The following is a 15,777-nucleotide window of genomic DNA, read 5'->3' as shown; positions in this document are numbered from 1 at the left end:
GAAAATGGCATTTGCATCGTCATTTAGAGTTAGGTATTTTTATATACTGTCTCTGTTACATGATCATTGCTCTTTTTAGGGCTAATTGCAATTGAAGCATCTACAGTTCTGATCTCAAAGGGAGCCCCAGGTTTTAGAGGCTTATGCAGGGCTAATGCATGTGCCTTTCAAAGGCCAATTCCTTTAGGAAACTCAGCTGCTGTTGTGCATTTTTGATGGCCCTTTTTCACCTGGCCTTGGGGCAGCCCTTACTGCTCCCTCTGGTCTTCCTAATATCGCTCTTTGAAGAATTATTTAGAAGATCTCAGGTGAGATGTCCTGTCCCATTTTGGGCAGGAAGGGGCACAGCTTTTCTGGAGACTTCATGTTGAAGCTGGTCTGTTTCTTGCTGCACTCCTGCTTCTTTGAGGTGGCAGGTGGACTGTGGTGCATGTTCCTCTTTCTTGCTGTTTGGTATGTCTGGTTTTGCTGCCTTTCCTCTCCACACAGTGTATCCTCAGGCAGGTAGGAGAAGCTAATAGGAAAAATCCAGGAGGAAAAATACTGTGTTTGGGCCCCACTGCTTTGCTTCCTCTTGATGTCAACATGCTGGGGCTAGCATTCTCCAGTTATTTCTGGAGCTGTGAATCCAGGAACTTTCCCAATACCCCATAGCCTCCCCAGTATCTTAAAATCACTCATACCCCTGTGTTGTGTGTCTGAATGGCGGGTGAGTATGGGCATCGCAGGGACAGCCTGCCTTGCTTTAAAAGCAGACGTGTGCAGTATCTCAGAGACGCTCAGTGCTATGCAAGATCTCTGAAGGCTCTCCTAGATTTCAGGCAAATGGGCAGGGAGGTGTGATTTGAAAGAGAAAAATGGTAGGCTTATTTTTTAGAGCAAACGCCTTTTGTTTCTCCTGCCAAAGCAGGTTTTGGAGTGGGCTTTAGTCAGTGAACTTCAGGTTACACTCACTGTAAAAAAGACTGTCCTTAGCCACTTGCAGACCAGCCCTGATGCAGATCTCGTCTCCTCCATCTTGTAGCCAGGTTCTTGTCATCTCATGTTCATCCTCTTGGGAAACTGTCTTGTTATCAACAAAACTCATTAACATTTTCATTTGTGATACTGGACTAAGGCTGAAAATATCCTCGTCTCCATAAAAACAAACTGAAAACAAAACAAAACATCGTCCCCTCCATCCCTCTTCCAGAAGGAATGCAGTTCAATGAGGCGGAGTCACTCAGATGCCTCTCATCTATGCTACTTTACCATACAGCTCCCCGAATTGGACTTACTCGTCCTGTGGAAGAGTGAGCTCTGGAGGACATGACTCCAAGGCTTTGTACTTCTTTGTAGAACACAGCCTGCAACTTGGAAGCACCCTCTTCTGGGAAAAGAGGAGGTTAAACCAGTACTGTTGGCCAGACCCTGTGCCCAAGTCTCCTCAAGTGAAGATGAGATGAGTCCAGGCAGAGAAGTGAGAAGAGTCATCTCCCATATGATGTTTTACTAGGAAAGAAGCAAACTAAAGCACAATAAGCAGGTGTTTTGGATCATCTTTGAGGTGTAAACTAATGGCTGAGAGGGGGAGTTATGTGAAGAGTTGCCAGTGCTAGAAATTTGAGAAGTCTTGCCCCTCAGAGTGGCTCTGCTGAGGCTTTTGCTTTCTGCCTCTTTGATTTGTGTGCACCTGGGAGGCTGTGCTGCTTGCAGGAAAAGGTCCCTGCAATAACAGGAAAGGATGTCCTATATGATGAGTGTGAGGAAGGAAGAATCCCAGCTCTCAGAGACATGAGCCTTTAAAATGTTTGGGAGCAATGGTATTTCACAAAAGTGAATCTTTGAGTAAGAGTTAAGCAGTTATTGTTTCTGGTCTTATAGATGACCCAGGAATGTGATGTTTTTACTGGCACTCAGTGAGACAGCTTTTAGTTGGGAGCTATCCAAGGCTGCTGGCATGGTTTCGGCATTCCTGCAGATTTGACACAATGATTTTAACCAAAATCCCACATGCTTGATATAATCACTCAGTGCCTTTAGAAAGGGTTTTATACCTAATATGGACAAAAAAGGGCTCTGCTTTTTCAGAGATGTGACGTGTAGTGAGCAGGTTTGGATCCAGAAATAGACTCATCTGTATTCACTTAGCTTTAGCGTTTTTTGTGGTCTTTATTGTAACAGGCAGACACCTGCTGACTGCCCAAGTCTAGATTGCAATATTCACATTTAAAAAACACGGTTACCCCTCAGTTTCTCTTGACATCTGTGTGGCATGTAAATGTCAAACACACCATGGGGAAGTTAAATCACTGTATCAGCCGAGCCTAATGATGAGACAAAGACAAAGATATACTGGCTGCCTATGTGGATACAGAAGAGATGATCAGCCACTTTGGCTAAATGTACAACTGGGCAGAAGTTGATGGAAACAGTGACTGAGCTCCTTTATCAGTCATTATTAATGGAGAGGATTCTGTCACTGCTGTATACCAATAATGTACAGCTGCACAAAGAGACTGTGATGCCAAGTGATTCTTTCAGAGCCACTCTTCAATCCATGCTGCACAAGCATATCTGGCTTCATGAGATTCAAGGAAGTAGTCAGCCTTGCCTGTTGTCTCATACCCCACTTGCAGCTTTTTGCTGCTGGGTACTGGGGTTTGCTAGTGTACCTGCAGCAGTTCTGTGCTGATGGACATGGATAGCTCCTGGTTGAGACATGACCGGGACTCGCCAGTGTTGTGTCTTGGGACTACATGTGACTACACCTGAAGTCAACAAGCTGCATTTTTAAAACAACAGCCCCTAGGGAGTGTGTACCTGCTGATCTGGTGCAATTAGTTGCAACTACACAAAACAGGAATGCTGCATTGCAGCACATTAAAAATACAGTGGGAAGCTGTTACACACGGATGTCACTGCTGCCTGTGCATGCTGTACTCACGCAGGACACAGGCAGACCAGCTCTCTGCTCTGAGGACCTTGCCAGTGAGGATGGTTTTACTCAAGTGATCAGCATTGACCTAATTCTACTTCTTTTCCAGTAAACAAGCTGAATCCAGCCAGTGGCTGTACCCTTCCTTCATAGACAGTGCCAATGGGCCTTTACTGTCTAGGTATAGGCAGGGTTGCAGAGTCCATTATGCTGAGGGAACAGACATCAGTCATGCCTATTTAAACCGTATGGTTCTCTAGGAAATAGCTTCAATAGCATGGTTATACAGGATGGTCTTCATAGGGGTTTTTTTTGGGGGGTGGGGGGGTGGTGACAAGGGATGCATATCATTGATTCATACTTGCTACTACTCAAGAGTCTGATGTTTATCATGCATTAACCTGAGGAAGTTAATGATTTAGCTCATGTGCTTGCCTTTTTTTAGGTCTATGTGGTTGCTTTCTGTAAGTTGAGCTCTCTCTGAACATTGTGGAGTGGGTAGGGAGCTAAAGCCATTGTAACTAGTACTGTAGTTCTCATCTTCCAGCACATGGCCCCAGGGTGGCCCCACTCCTCATGCTGCAGCAGCAGCAGAGGACGATGATAGCACAGGCATGAGTTACAGTCACAGTTAAATGTGCTTTTATGGCTGCAAACTGGAGCACTATTGGAATACAGCTCCAATGCACTGCGATTTCCAAAGTGGATAAGCACTATTTACGCTTTTTAGTTTCCTGTCTTATGGAAGAAACACAATGCTTTTCCAAGAGTAGCTATTTTGATGGAGAAATGGACAGTGAAGGATGTCACATGATGGCTAACTGTGTGATCAGAGAGAGGTGTATTTCCTTACAACTCCAAACTAATATCTAATTCCAATCTCCTTTTTACTTTTATCAGCCAAGTGGAAAAGGCCCTCGCCTACCTGAAGTTTACTGTGTCATCAGCCGGCTGGGGTGCTTTGACTTATTTTCCAAGGTAAGGAGATTTTTAATTTGATTGTTTACTGAGACACATCCGCAGTGACGAACCAGACAAGAAGAATTTCTCGCTTTGATGGGAGATAACTCTATTTTACAGTTGCTGTTTTGGATATTCCTTCCCTATTATTGGATTCACCAAAGAATGTCTTATTCCTTCTGTGACTGAGGCAGAACTTGATTCAGAAAACATCTGGGTGTCTGTATGATCTGGCTGACTGAAGGTTTTTCCATTGTTTTCTAAAGCCTTTCTGTGCTGAGTTGTAATTCTTGGCATCCACAGCTTGAATGATGGGCCAGTACCACTTTTACTCCAATATCCTGTGGAATGATGAAGTTAAGCAAAAAGATTATTTGATAAGTGAATTCTATATGCTTAACTCTGTTGACATGATTGCTCATCCTAGGAGGCTAGGAAAGCATGGATAATCTTTTAATTGTCCTCCACACTAATGAATCCAAAGCTGCATTGTATGCTGATAGGGTTTACCTAAGTAACACATTTCTTGACACAAGAATTTTGAGACAGTAAACAGGACATTGCAGCTATATGGGGGGATTGAACAGCCACAGAAACAGTTAACTGACAGTCAGCTCCAGAGCCACAAGGATTCTTCTTTTGTAAGGCAAGAATTTATTAAAATTAACTATTAAAAACATTTTTGATTGATTACTATTTTAAATATCTCTCTGGCTGCCAGGATCTCCTAGTCCCTGTAAAACCCAGTGGGTATCTCAGAGTATCATGCAGGATTTGCTGGTCATCTGTGGAAAACTATATGTGTAAAATCAAATGGCTGCCTTCCCCTTTCCCAATTTCAATAGTGTTCATAGAGATATCATTCTAATTTGCCAGAGATTTTCACTTCAGATATGGGAAATCTCACAGAATTTACGTAGATTGTTTTGTTGTGTTCATTTGTATAGGAATAAAGCTGAAAAGAACATGTAAATCATTGAAGTTATAAAATCATAGTGTATTATTCATATGAACTAATAACCATACAGAATGGTATCTTCAAAGCAGGTTTCAAGCTTTTCTAAATACAACTTTGTTTAACACAAATCTTGTGTGAAGAGAAACAATGGCTCGCAATAGTTGCAATAGTAGCAATTCTGCTTCTGATGTTTTTCATAAAGCTCTGAAATCAAGGGTTCATAACAGTGTCTGTTAGGCAAAATACGTATCTAAACACAGGTATCTGAGAGTGAAATGGAATGCATTGTTTTGGGAGGATAACACAGCTCACCAAACTTGTGGTATGGAGACATATCCCGAGGCTCTTAGTTTGCTTTTATGCTTTTATCTAATTTTGATAGTGCACTAATTTTCAAAAGAAAACTTGGGAGAGGGGAAAAAATGGAAAAAACCCCAACCTGTCCTCTTTACAACCAAGTATCACTGCAGCTGAGGTATGAAGCCAGACAAGGAAGGTCACTGCACCAAAACTGCAAATCATCTGCTTTCGCAGTCCATTCTGTCTTGAAAAAAGTGTCTTCTTTTAGTTTTTCGCAACCAAAATGAACCTAAGGTTGGCAGGTGAGTGCGATTTCACTGGCTTCAGCAGGGGCTATTCACAGGCATTGTGGCAAGCAGGCCCTGTTCACACAGCCCTCAGATTCTTGCTCAGTGCAGGAAGGAAGGCTCCCACTTGGTTTCTTGTCAAATGGGGCTGTAACAGACTTGCAGTCTTTTTCAACTCATTGGCTCATAGGCTGCAAAAGGACCCCATCTGCACTGGAGTCTGTCAACAGTGGTACTGTCGCCTCCCGCCTGATGGTATCGACACCAGGGTGGGAGAAGGGTGTTTGGCAGCATGCAGAGCTGACTCCAGCCCTGGGCTGGATTTAGCAAGGCTCCTCACCACGCATTCCAAGCACTGCATTTGGAAACGGGTTGGAGGGATGAAACAGTTGTTAAATGGAAGAGGCAGAGTTTGAGCCTTAGCATCCCTGTAGGTTTTGGAGATTGATGTGGTCTGGATGGTGTCAGAAGTTCTTGAAAACTGAGACAGTCTCTTCTTCCAGCCTAGTAAGAGGAACCTGGGCTGTCCTTATAGATAAATCCAGTGAAAGAGAGGAAAACAATCATCACTGTTCACTGTGTCAAATTAGTCAAAACAAGAAACAATTGGCTTTACAAAAAATGCAAGTGATGAAAGACAACGAGATATTAAACCTTGGAAATTATTTATCAGAAAAGCAAAAGGAGTCCTCTGTTTGAAAACATTTAGCATCATGTTTCTGATAGCCTGCATTCTTTCCATCTTCCTCTAAGCCTTTTATGGTCACTGTTATTATACCTATTGCTAAGACAGGCTTGAGAACCACAGATACCTTTACTTCCAGCCAGTTCATTTGGTCATGCTTTCAACAGATGTTTTTGACCATTTTATCTCCTGAGATCTCTGTTCAACTTTTATACAGTTTAAATACTCCTTTTTATTTGTGTTGTGAAGGTTGTTGGGACAGGGATATTACACACACAGGGCCCCCAACTCTACCAACACGAAACATCAAATAGTGACTGCGGAAAAGGAGATTATGTGTTAGGCATATTATAACTGCATGCTGGCAGTGTGTAGGAGCACTAAGGGACCCAGGGCATAGCCTTGGTTCATTACTACTTCTTGTTTGGGCAGCTGGTTTGGTTTTGGTGAGGATAGTCATCGAGCTGCAAATTACATCAAGAATGAAACTGATATCTTCATTTATGGCTATCTGCCACTTCCATGGACTGGAATGCAAGCTATGTATATAGGGTCAGGTTTGCTTTAGTTAGGTCTTTACTGTGTTGCAAGGAGGAAGGGGAAACTATGCACCAGCGAATGCCTCTGTTGGCATTTGGTGTCACTAGCTACCGTTGTAGGTCACCAGCTTGTGCTTAAGTATCATTTAATGTTCTGTTTCAGTGAAAAGCATTTCCAAGAGAAACAACGGAAAATACCTCAGACCCACTAACTCTTGTATGGCCTTTTGCTCTTGAGTGGTGGTTAAAAGATCACCATTTCAGGTCAAAACACTAACTGCTTTGAAGCCTGTTTTCTTGTCTTCTTTGGTTTTATCATCTATATGGTCTGTCTAATGTGGGAAAACTTAGTTGTGATCTAATTTATGTTGGTCCATGTGACCAGAAAGAAGAAAACAATAGTCCTCTCTATCTGTAAGAAGTTCCATCTGCTTATTTCAAAACTACATTGCCTGCTCTACATCATGTCAACCAGAAAAATGACCTTTATGCAGGCACTCAGCGTAAACAGCTGGGCATGCTTCATGATGCTGCTTGTGGCTGGCTCCAGCTCAGCACAGACTGAGACATAACTGCTGCTGACACGGCCAGGATTCTTCCAGAAGCTCTTTCCTGGTGGACTTCTGCTGGAATCATAGTGTGGCAGGATTGCTTTTCTTGCTGGTCTGGCCTTTTCCTGCCCTTTAGGTTGAAATAGAAGAGGTGCCTAAGACAGAATAAAGTGTATCTCCTTAATACAAATTTCAAGATATACCACTGAGACATGATGCTGACCTGTCCTGTGATCGTGGTATTTTTCTTGACCTTTTCCTCCTTTAGCTCACCCTGTTGTTCAGAAAAAATCCCAACAATATAGATCCCTTTTGCTCTGCTGAGTCTTCTTTCTCCTTTCCAGATTTGTTATTCCTTCCTTGTCTGTGTGTTAACTGCATTCACAAACAGGCTTCTTTTTGTAACTAGAAAACCATTTTTAGAGTACAATCAAATCCTGTGGCTTTAATGGTAGTGAAGAAATGCATGGCAGAGGAGAATTAGATCTGCCATGTGTTCAGGCACATGTGGGTCAAAAGATGCTTCAGAAGTGTATGTGGTGCTGACTTGTTCTGTCTCTTTCTCTCTTACGTCTTACTAATGGATCAGATCCTGGATGAGGTTGAAAGGAGAAGGGGAATATCTGCTGCCCTGGTTTATCCATTTATGAGGAGTCTGATGGAATCTCCTTTTCCTGCACCTGGAAAGACAATCAAAGTCAAAACCTTTCTGCCTGGAGCTGGAAATGAGGTAAAAACCAACTGTAAATATCAAACAGCAAAATCAAAACAGGAGGGAGACATACGGATGCTGCAAGGCATGTGAGGTGGCACAACCTCCAAATGAGCAGTTCAGGAGCTGCAGCACTGTTGCGTTTATGAATAAGTTGTGTTTAAGAAGAAACCACAATACGAATGTCTTAGTATGCCTGGCCTGGTGTGAGTAACAAACTACAGTGTTGCTGGGCTTTATCACAGTGATAAAGTCGTTTCCCATGCTGACTGCACTTGAACAGTCCAGCAGCTGGTTGTTATTGCAAACCTCATTATTGCTAGTCCTGGCCTTAGTAGGAGGAGTGACCAGCAGTGTTTAAATGGCTCTTTTTGGCAGTAAATATCCTTTAAGTGGCCCTTGAAATAGTCTATATTTGGAAAAGCATATCATATAAAAGTTTCTCTCTGTGTGTGTGCGCACATATAATAGATCTAATTTCCTTCTGTTACTGACTCACGTAGCTAGAAGCCTAGCATTATACAAAATACGCCTTACTGGAAAGTTGCAACGTTGATGCCTTGCTTAAAAAGGTTTTTTGTAACTTGAGGCTTGCTAGCCATTTGCCGTGTCAAATTCTGCTCTCTGCATGTCCTTTTGTAAGTATATAATAGCTCCACTCACATGGGCAAGCATATAGAGGAAATTAATTACTGCAGATAGGAACAGAATTTGGCCCAGTTAGTGCAAGCAGGAAAAATTCCCCTCTAGGCTTATTTTACACTCCTTAGAGTTAGCTTTACAGCACTATTACTGTTTTTACATTGAATCATATTTTCTCCAATTGTAATGCCACTGACTTCTATGGAGTGGGCCTGTAATGTCAGTCTGTATGAATGTAAAGGGCTCCTTGTATAAGTGACTTGCAAGACATGTTTAACTTGCAAGCGTTTTCTTCTGGAGAACCAAAAGAATATTGAAAGGCTGATTGGCATAACAGTGATAAGATCTGATAATGCTGTCTGGATGTGAATATATCTGGGAACCATGGATCTGCAACTTCTCTGTCTTCTGCTCAAGCTTCTGAACTCTCCCAGAGAAAAACATTGAGATAATTCCAAACAAACAAACAACTCTCTTCTGGCTGAGCTTTGCTCTCTGTTATGCTAGTACAAACTTGTTATTTAAATGGAATGCACTGGCTTAATTAGGAACAGAATCTTGTCCTTCCATTGTGGCTCCTCTGACCTAAACAAAGACGATGATTAATTGGGAAGTAGACAGTATATTTCTTTGTGATGAACAGACTGAAGCAGAAGGCTTTACCAGGCAACAGAAAACATCCATGGCATTTGTAAAAGCTGCCGTAACTTGCATTGCTTCCTACCCCGCAGCAAGATTTTAGCGCTGGAATTTTTGCAGTAAAACCAGCTCCTCGTGATTTGGCACATAAATGTGATTCAAGCTTGCAATCCAAATGCTAAGGAATGGAAGTGGGCATCTTTACCGAATATGAGAAATAGGTAGGCAGGCAGCATTCCTTGAGAAGGTAACCATGGAACACCATCACTCCGCAGTTTGATTCTTACTGCTGTTTGGGACAAGAGCTGAGTAATGGGTATCTAATACCCTATCACCATAGTATTTCTGTATTTTAAGCTTAGAAAAGTCAAATCTGTACACAAATACTGTTCTAACAGTGACTTTCTTTTTACAGTCCTTTGTTACTGATCACAAACAATAGTGCAACTATACTGGTATGAACTGGTTTTGTTTCCAGTATGCTGTGGTCTTGATCATATCTTTAAAACTGTGTTTGCGGGGAATTTTGTAAGAATTATTTCAGTTTAAACTCAATACAGTATGCTCATGGAATGTGGTATCATGTGCCTGAAAACTTAAAAGCAGTCTAAAGCATTAAAGTGATGGTGCTTTTGGGACAGATGGACAAAAGGAAATGTATATATGTTCCTGTTAATACGTCTTCAGAGATTTCAACACAGCTTCAAGTTGGACAACTTTTACCTTTTCCCTTCTGTTTCCTCAGATTCCTCAGTAGCTCATCATTTGCTGTCTTGCACTTCATATTTTTCTCCCTCTGTTACTCTCTTCACGTTTTTTTTTCCTTCTTCTTTTTTCTGTCCTACGCCTTCAAGTTCCACACCTGAGCATGTCAGTTGCAGAGTAAAAGGAAGATATAATAAACGAGTCAAGCAAAAAGCATTTGAGAAAAGGAAGGAGAGGGCCTGAGGTCATGGCTGAAGTATGAAACTTAGACTTTAAAGGGATGTCACAAGTCACCATCTAGCCCTTGTCCTGACTCCCCAGTTAAGTATATATATGTACATATCTTTATGACAAAAAAAGTTTTAACCATTGTGTAGTGAATTGTGCATCATAGAAGAGTGTAAATGAAGTAATTTGGGTTTAAATTTTGCCTGGTCTTTAAATTCAGTCCCTGGCTGCTATCTGGATGTAAATTTGAATTGTTAGCTAAGTTTATAACCAAATCTACCTTGTCTTTATGGCAGCTTTGACCATGCAAACCTCCGGTTCCAGTGTTCTCAGTTTGTTACTTGCTTCATATTGTTGACTCAGCCAAGCTTTACATCTCTGACAGGGGGCTTTCCTCAGAAATGGCAGTAGTTTTAATGTGCTCAACTGTATTCCGGGAAGAAGACTGACTTCACTGTGAATTGTGTAATACGCCATTTCTCTGGAGTACTGTGCCTTCAGCTGCAGTTTGCGAAAGAGGATGGGGGTTGTTCTCTACATCCCAGCAGAAAAGCACAAAGCAGTGCTGGAGGGCCTGGGTTGGGGTGCTGAGCACCCTGGTGCTGTCAGCCCTGGCCAGTGACGCTGACTGATATTTGTTGGATGTGTTCAGGTCATTGAGCTGCGGCGGCCCATGGACTCGCGCCTGGAGCACGTGGACTTTGAATGCCTTTTCAAGTGCCTCAGCGTTCGTCAGATCATCAGGATCTTTGCTTCTCTCCTGTTGGAGCGGCGTGTCATTTTTGTAGCAGATAAGCTCAGGTAAGTGGCAAAGGGACCTGAACCACACATTGAGGACAGTACTATCGCTGGATTCATAAAGCTTTATGCAATATCCAGATGGTTGTCAGATGTGAGGATCCTCTCACTAGAGGATTTAAATGATTTTTACGTCAATGGATGTTATTTGCATCAGGTGGGGCATAAATTCACTAGCAGTCACCAGCTACAAGCCACTTGTTCTGTCTTACTTTCCCATCCATAAAGTGGCAATAACAATACTCAGCTGCTTCATATCAGCAAAGGTTTGCACAGCGTTTTGAGGCAATATAGTTCCAGCAATATTTTGTTTCAGGTTTTTGAACAGAGTACTCATAAACAGCAGCAGAGATTGTCACTGAGGTGGTTCATCTTGTGGCCATGCAGTGCAGCCAGGCAGGGAAGTGGGGTGCTGAAAGTTCACCTAGTTTGCTAAAGGCAGTACAGAGTTTATAATGGGGATAGGCTTCAAATCCTGCACTACCAAACCTATCCAGCGGGAGTGTTAATAATACTGTTATGGTCCATACCAGCTAGTTTGGATATTTTTCCTCATGTTCAAATGACCTGAAAACATTTGCTTTCTGAAACTCCATCTTAGTCAACTTGCTACACCCTTTCAAGTGTACAACTTCTTCCCTGCCCTTCGATTGCATTCTCCTCTCCCTGGGTCCCCTGAGACATGAACTCACCTCAAGGTGTAGTACAAGCAAGAGGTCACAAATCCACGTGGCCTTTACCAAGGAAATGGAAGTTCTGTGTAGGCTGCACTCCTGCTCTGCAGCAAAGGTTTAGATGCCTGTTAGGTGCTTGCGTAATACATATAGAAAAGTATGGACACTGTAAAGAAGATGTTATTTGTTGTGGCATGATACATAATAAAAGAGGGCAAATAAAAATAAAGACCCTAAGTTATTAGACTCAAGAACATCAAGCATCTTTTAAAAAGACACAAAAGACTGTGTGGGTGGTTAAAAACTCATATGGATCTACCCAAACAAACTCTGTTAAACACTTTATCAGCCCTGAACTTCTCTGAATGACCGCCAGAAATAATAGCTGCACTTAGTGGCCGCCAGTGTATATAATCGCAAAAATACTTTGCATAGTAAAAGCTTTACAACCTTTAGGGGAAAATGTCTTAAAGCTGCAGACCTTTCTCAGGTTATAAAGTTACTTCCTTAGCAGTCTTTTTTGTTGTCTAGAACAACAGGAACATTTTATTTCATCTCTTCCCTTGTCAGTAACTTGTAGTTTGAATGACCATTTGGGATGACTTAATTTCACATAAACTCCTGGTGAGAATTGTGTAGCTGGTCCAGGGTTTCTGCAATACTTTACTGGATATGTGAGTCACACCATGAGTATTGGGGCAGGTGGCTTTTGAAAACTGTTGGCATGTACCTTCTGACGCTTTTTCTATCGCATGCTTCATTACATCGCTCTGTCTGTTTCTATTTTACTGTTCATTTAGCAGAATTAGTGGCACCCACAAGTCTGACTGTAACTCAGAATGACACAGGTCTGTGTTCCTTCAAATGGCACAGTGATTTGAGTAGAAAATCGCAAAAATGGTACCTAGAAAATGAGGACTGTGCTGTGCTGCCTCCAACTGTTGCACTGTTTTGGAGTTCCCTGTTACTCTTTTGTGATGCTGTCCTGGTTTGGCAAAGTACCCCGAGCCCAGATCTGTGGGCTGCAGACACAGTACTGCGGGGATGGCTTGCTGCAGGAGACATCCTCAGCTGAGGGCTGGGACAGAATGCAGCCATTCCCAGAGCATTTCTCTGGAATAGCTGGCCTAGCCCATATCATGTAGCACTTCCACGCACTGCTCAGAGAAAAGAAGCAACACTTAAACCTACTGTGACAGGCTTAAGGCAGCCTGGCTTGGAAAATAGTCATGTTGCTGACGCTGAGGGCTCATGGTAACTCAGGACTTCATCAGGCAACCGGGGTTTTGTACACACTGCAAGACTAACTGGAAGCTGACAGCGCAGGCTTGCCCATGCAAGCCTTATAGCTACATGCCTCAGAGCAGACAATAACAAAGTCCTGCTTACAAGCAAAGCACTGCTGCTCTCCCTTTTGGCACAAGAATAGGGGAACCAAGACCAACAGGAACTAGAAATGGTAAAGATCCCTTTCTGTAAACATAGCTGAACGTTGCTCTCTCTTGCACAGCCTCTTCTTCGGTGAACTGCTGTTTCTATTGTGAGGATGAGGCATCAAGTTAGGGACCATTCTAAAGCATTTTGAGAAACAAGAGGATTCAGACAGATCAAAGAAGCTTATGAGGTTTTGTGGTTGCCCCTGTAAGAAGGGACACGACCTTTCCTGTAAAAAGGTTTACATTCATATACTTTATTATACCCACATGTACTCTTTATTATGTACATATAGTTTATTTAGTTTAAAAAGAGTATGACAAAATCTGCTGTGGTAGATAAGGCCCTGGATTAAGACTTGTGAACCCAGAGCTGTCCTTCTGGACCTCTCTGACCTGCCGTGTAACTCATGCTGGAAATGTAGCACCTCTTTCTCATCTTCTTTCTGGTCTGTGTTGGATCTTAAATGATCCAGAACAGAGAGTGCTTCTTGCTCTGTGTGTGTGCCCTCAGCTCTACTTGATAACAGCGCATCCCCTCTCAGCATGGGGATCTTGGAAGTACTGTAACATAGAAACTAATAATGAGTCCTTTGCAAAGGCCTGCAGAAAGTGACAGTGGATTTAAATTCAATACCTAACTCAGGTTTTCATGGTTTAAATGGGGATGAAAGTTATAATGAAACACTCTAGCTTTGAGCTAATAACTGTCTGTCTTGGAACCTTTGCCTGGTCTGACGTGAATTTTGTTTATGGGCACCATGGCTGAAACTGAAGGAGTTTACCAGTAATGTGGAAAAAAAAAAAGTAGTGAAATATCTTACAGGTCCAGTCTGTGGGCCCAAAGAATGAAAGCAGGAAATTAAAAAGATTTTACAAGGGTTTGATTTCTGCATGTACCCAAAAAATAGCTTAGAAATACATGACGTTGAGGTTTAGGCTTCAAACAATGAGATGCAGTGGGGTTTTGTGGCTGCCTGTTTAACAGGTCTCCAAGCACTAAATGATTTCACACATTATAGAGGTTTGGGAAAGTCATGCCTAGTGAAGTGAGACTCGTTCAGTAAATTGTTACTTATAGTTCTTATAGTGCCCAGAATGTGAAAATTTATAGTCCTTGATCTTTGTGCAGAAGAAAAAGAAAGTGATCACAGAAAGAAATGAGCAAACAATAGTAAAGTTTTGAAGGACAGGACTGTGAGGTTGTCTTGGTTGGGTATGTGCAGTTGGGTTTGGGTTTTTTTCCCAATATGCTGCTTATATTTTTTTTTCTGCTTGAAATCGGGGGAATAAATCCCTGCAGCTATTTGCTCACCTTTAAAAATGAATTTGAATCTGTCAGTGACCTTTTAGTATTTTGCTTTCCATGAACAGTCAAGAAGAAAACAGAGAAATAAAAATAACGATAGAGAAACTTGGAATAACTCAGAGAAAGGTAACTTAAAGCTCAAATTCCTTAAACATCTGCTGAAAGCGCAGCTGAGTTGGCATGTCCCCTCCCGGTTCCAGTCCCCATCCCAGCTGGGAGCCCCTGTTTGTGTTCCCACCACTCTGTCTGTCCACCCCAACTCTGAAACAACCCCATGACTGCCAGCTGCAAAGGGAGAGCTGGTGTAGTGCAGTCCTCAGGGGTTTGAAAGGCTGGCAGTAGATGCAAATTCAGTGGGTTCTGGGTCTCAGGGAGCATTGGTGTTGCTGCAGGCACAGAGGTAGCAACAGAAAGTAAATAGAAAGCAAACACTGGAAGAAAAATATTTCTCTGCTTGTTTTAGTTTTATGCTGGGGACAGGCTTGCTGAGGAGGTGATACACCCGTGTGTGTGAGAATAGCCTTTTTGCGTTTTCCCCTGTTTGAAGAGGGGGAAGGAAGACCTTGGGCATGTCAATGACCCTTTGTTATAACCCCATTTTTTATACATAAAAACCACTTCTGCTGTAATCTACTATTTTGTCAAGGACTCTGAGCATAATTTGCCTACATTTCACATATAGGTCCAGTCCAACACCATCCAGAGTCAGTGGGAATATTTGAACGAGGCTCATCTATTTCTGTGGATCTAAATCCTAGAATATTCCTTTCAGCAGACTTTGTGAAGCTTTAGCAGCTGTGAAAAGCTTCCTTGGAGTCCTTGTCTTTGTAAAAGACAAAATAACTTTTCATTGTTGTGACTTTTGGTTTTATATGAGATCCTTCAGCTACTTCTCAGTGAAGCAGGAACATGGACTTCAAGGGAAATATCCCTGTTGATAGCAGTGGGTTTTATGCTCCTAAACCATACAGGTGAACTTGGAAACATAGCCCAAGGTGAAGGCGTGCCAGGCATTTCTCCAAGTGGCAGTGCCAGCTCAGGAAGTGCCCCCTCCTGTTCCCCTTGTTTGTTCCTGCCCTGTGCCATGCTTTGCCTCACCCAGGAGTCTGTGCCAGCCCAGCTGCAGTAGGAATTCTGTAGTTTCTCCAAACCAGATGGGCCCTTTGGCCAGGTCACCCCAGGAGCTCCTGTGCTAGGAGAGGGTCAGAGCAGGGGGCTGGGTGTGGGCAGGAGCATTGGGATGGGCACACTTCAGGGTGGTGCTGCCACTGACAAATGTTTATCATGCACCATCCTTAGCTGTGAGCTAGATGGGTTTACTGTATCTTACAAGATATTGTAAGTTTGTGAATAAACCCAACACACTTTTTACCTGTGTGCAAAGGAGACATGAGGGAATGAAGCTGAGGCAATGCTGGGTGAGAGTGAACTATAGTGCAG

At 42.6% G+C, this 15,777-nt stretch overlaps 1 protein-coding gene across 7 annotated transcripts in view; it reads left to right on the top strand.

Annotated features, from left to right (window-relative positions):
• The window catches only part of DENND2B (DENN domain containing 2B), a 183,872-nt gene that overhangs the window by 149,222 nt on the left and 18,873 nt on the right, over nucleotides 1-15,777 (top strand). For all 7 annotated transcript variants that reach the window (XM_065682980.1, XM_065682977.1, XM_065682981.1 and 4 more), the window contains 3 exons: nucleotides 3,818-3,895; nucleotides 7,787-7,927; nucleotides 10,776-10,924. In XM_065682980.1, the coding sequence (XP_065539052.1) occupies nucleotides 3,818-3,895; nucleotides 7,787-7,927; nucleotides 10,776-10,924 (368 nt within the window). The remainder of the gene's footprint in view (nucleotides 1-3,817; nucleotides 3,896-7,786; nucleotides 7,928-10,775; nucleotides 10,925-15,777) is intronic.

The sequence above is a fragment of the Lathamus discolor genome, chromosome 6, assembly GCF_037157495.1.
Source record: "Lathamus discolor isolate bLatDis1 chromosome 6, bLatDis1.hap1, whole genome shotgun sequence".
In the NCBI taxonomy this organism is placed as follows: domain Eukaryota; kingdom Metazoa; phylum Chordata; class Aves; order Psittaciformes; family Psittacidae; genus Lathamus; species Lathamus discolor.
Note: the sequence above shows the minus strand (reverse complement) of the source record. Positions and strands in the feature narration are given on the sequence as shown.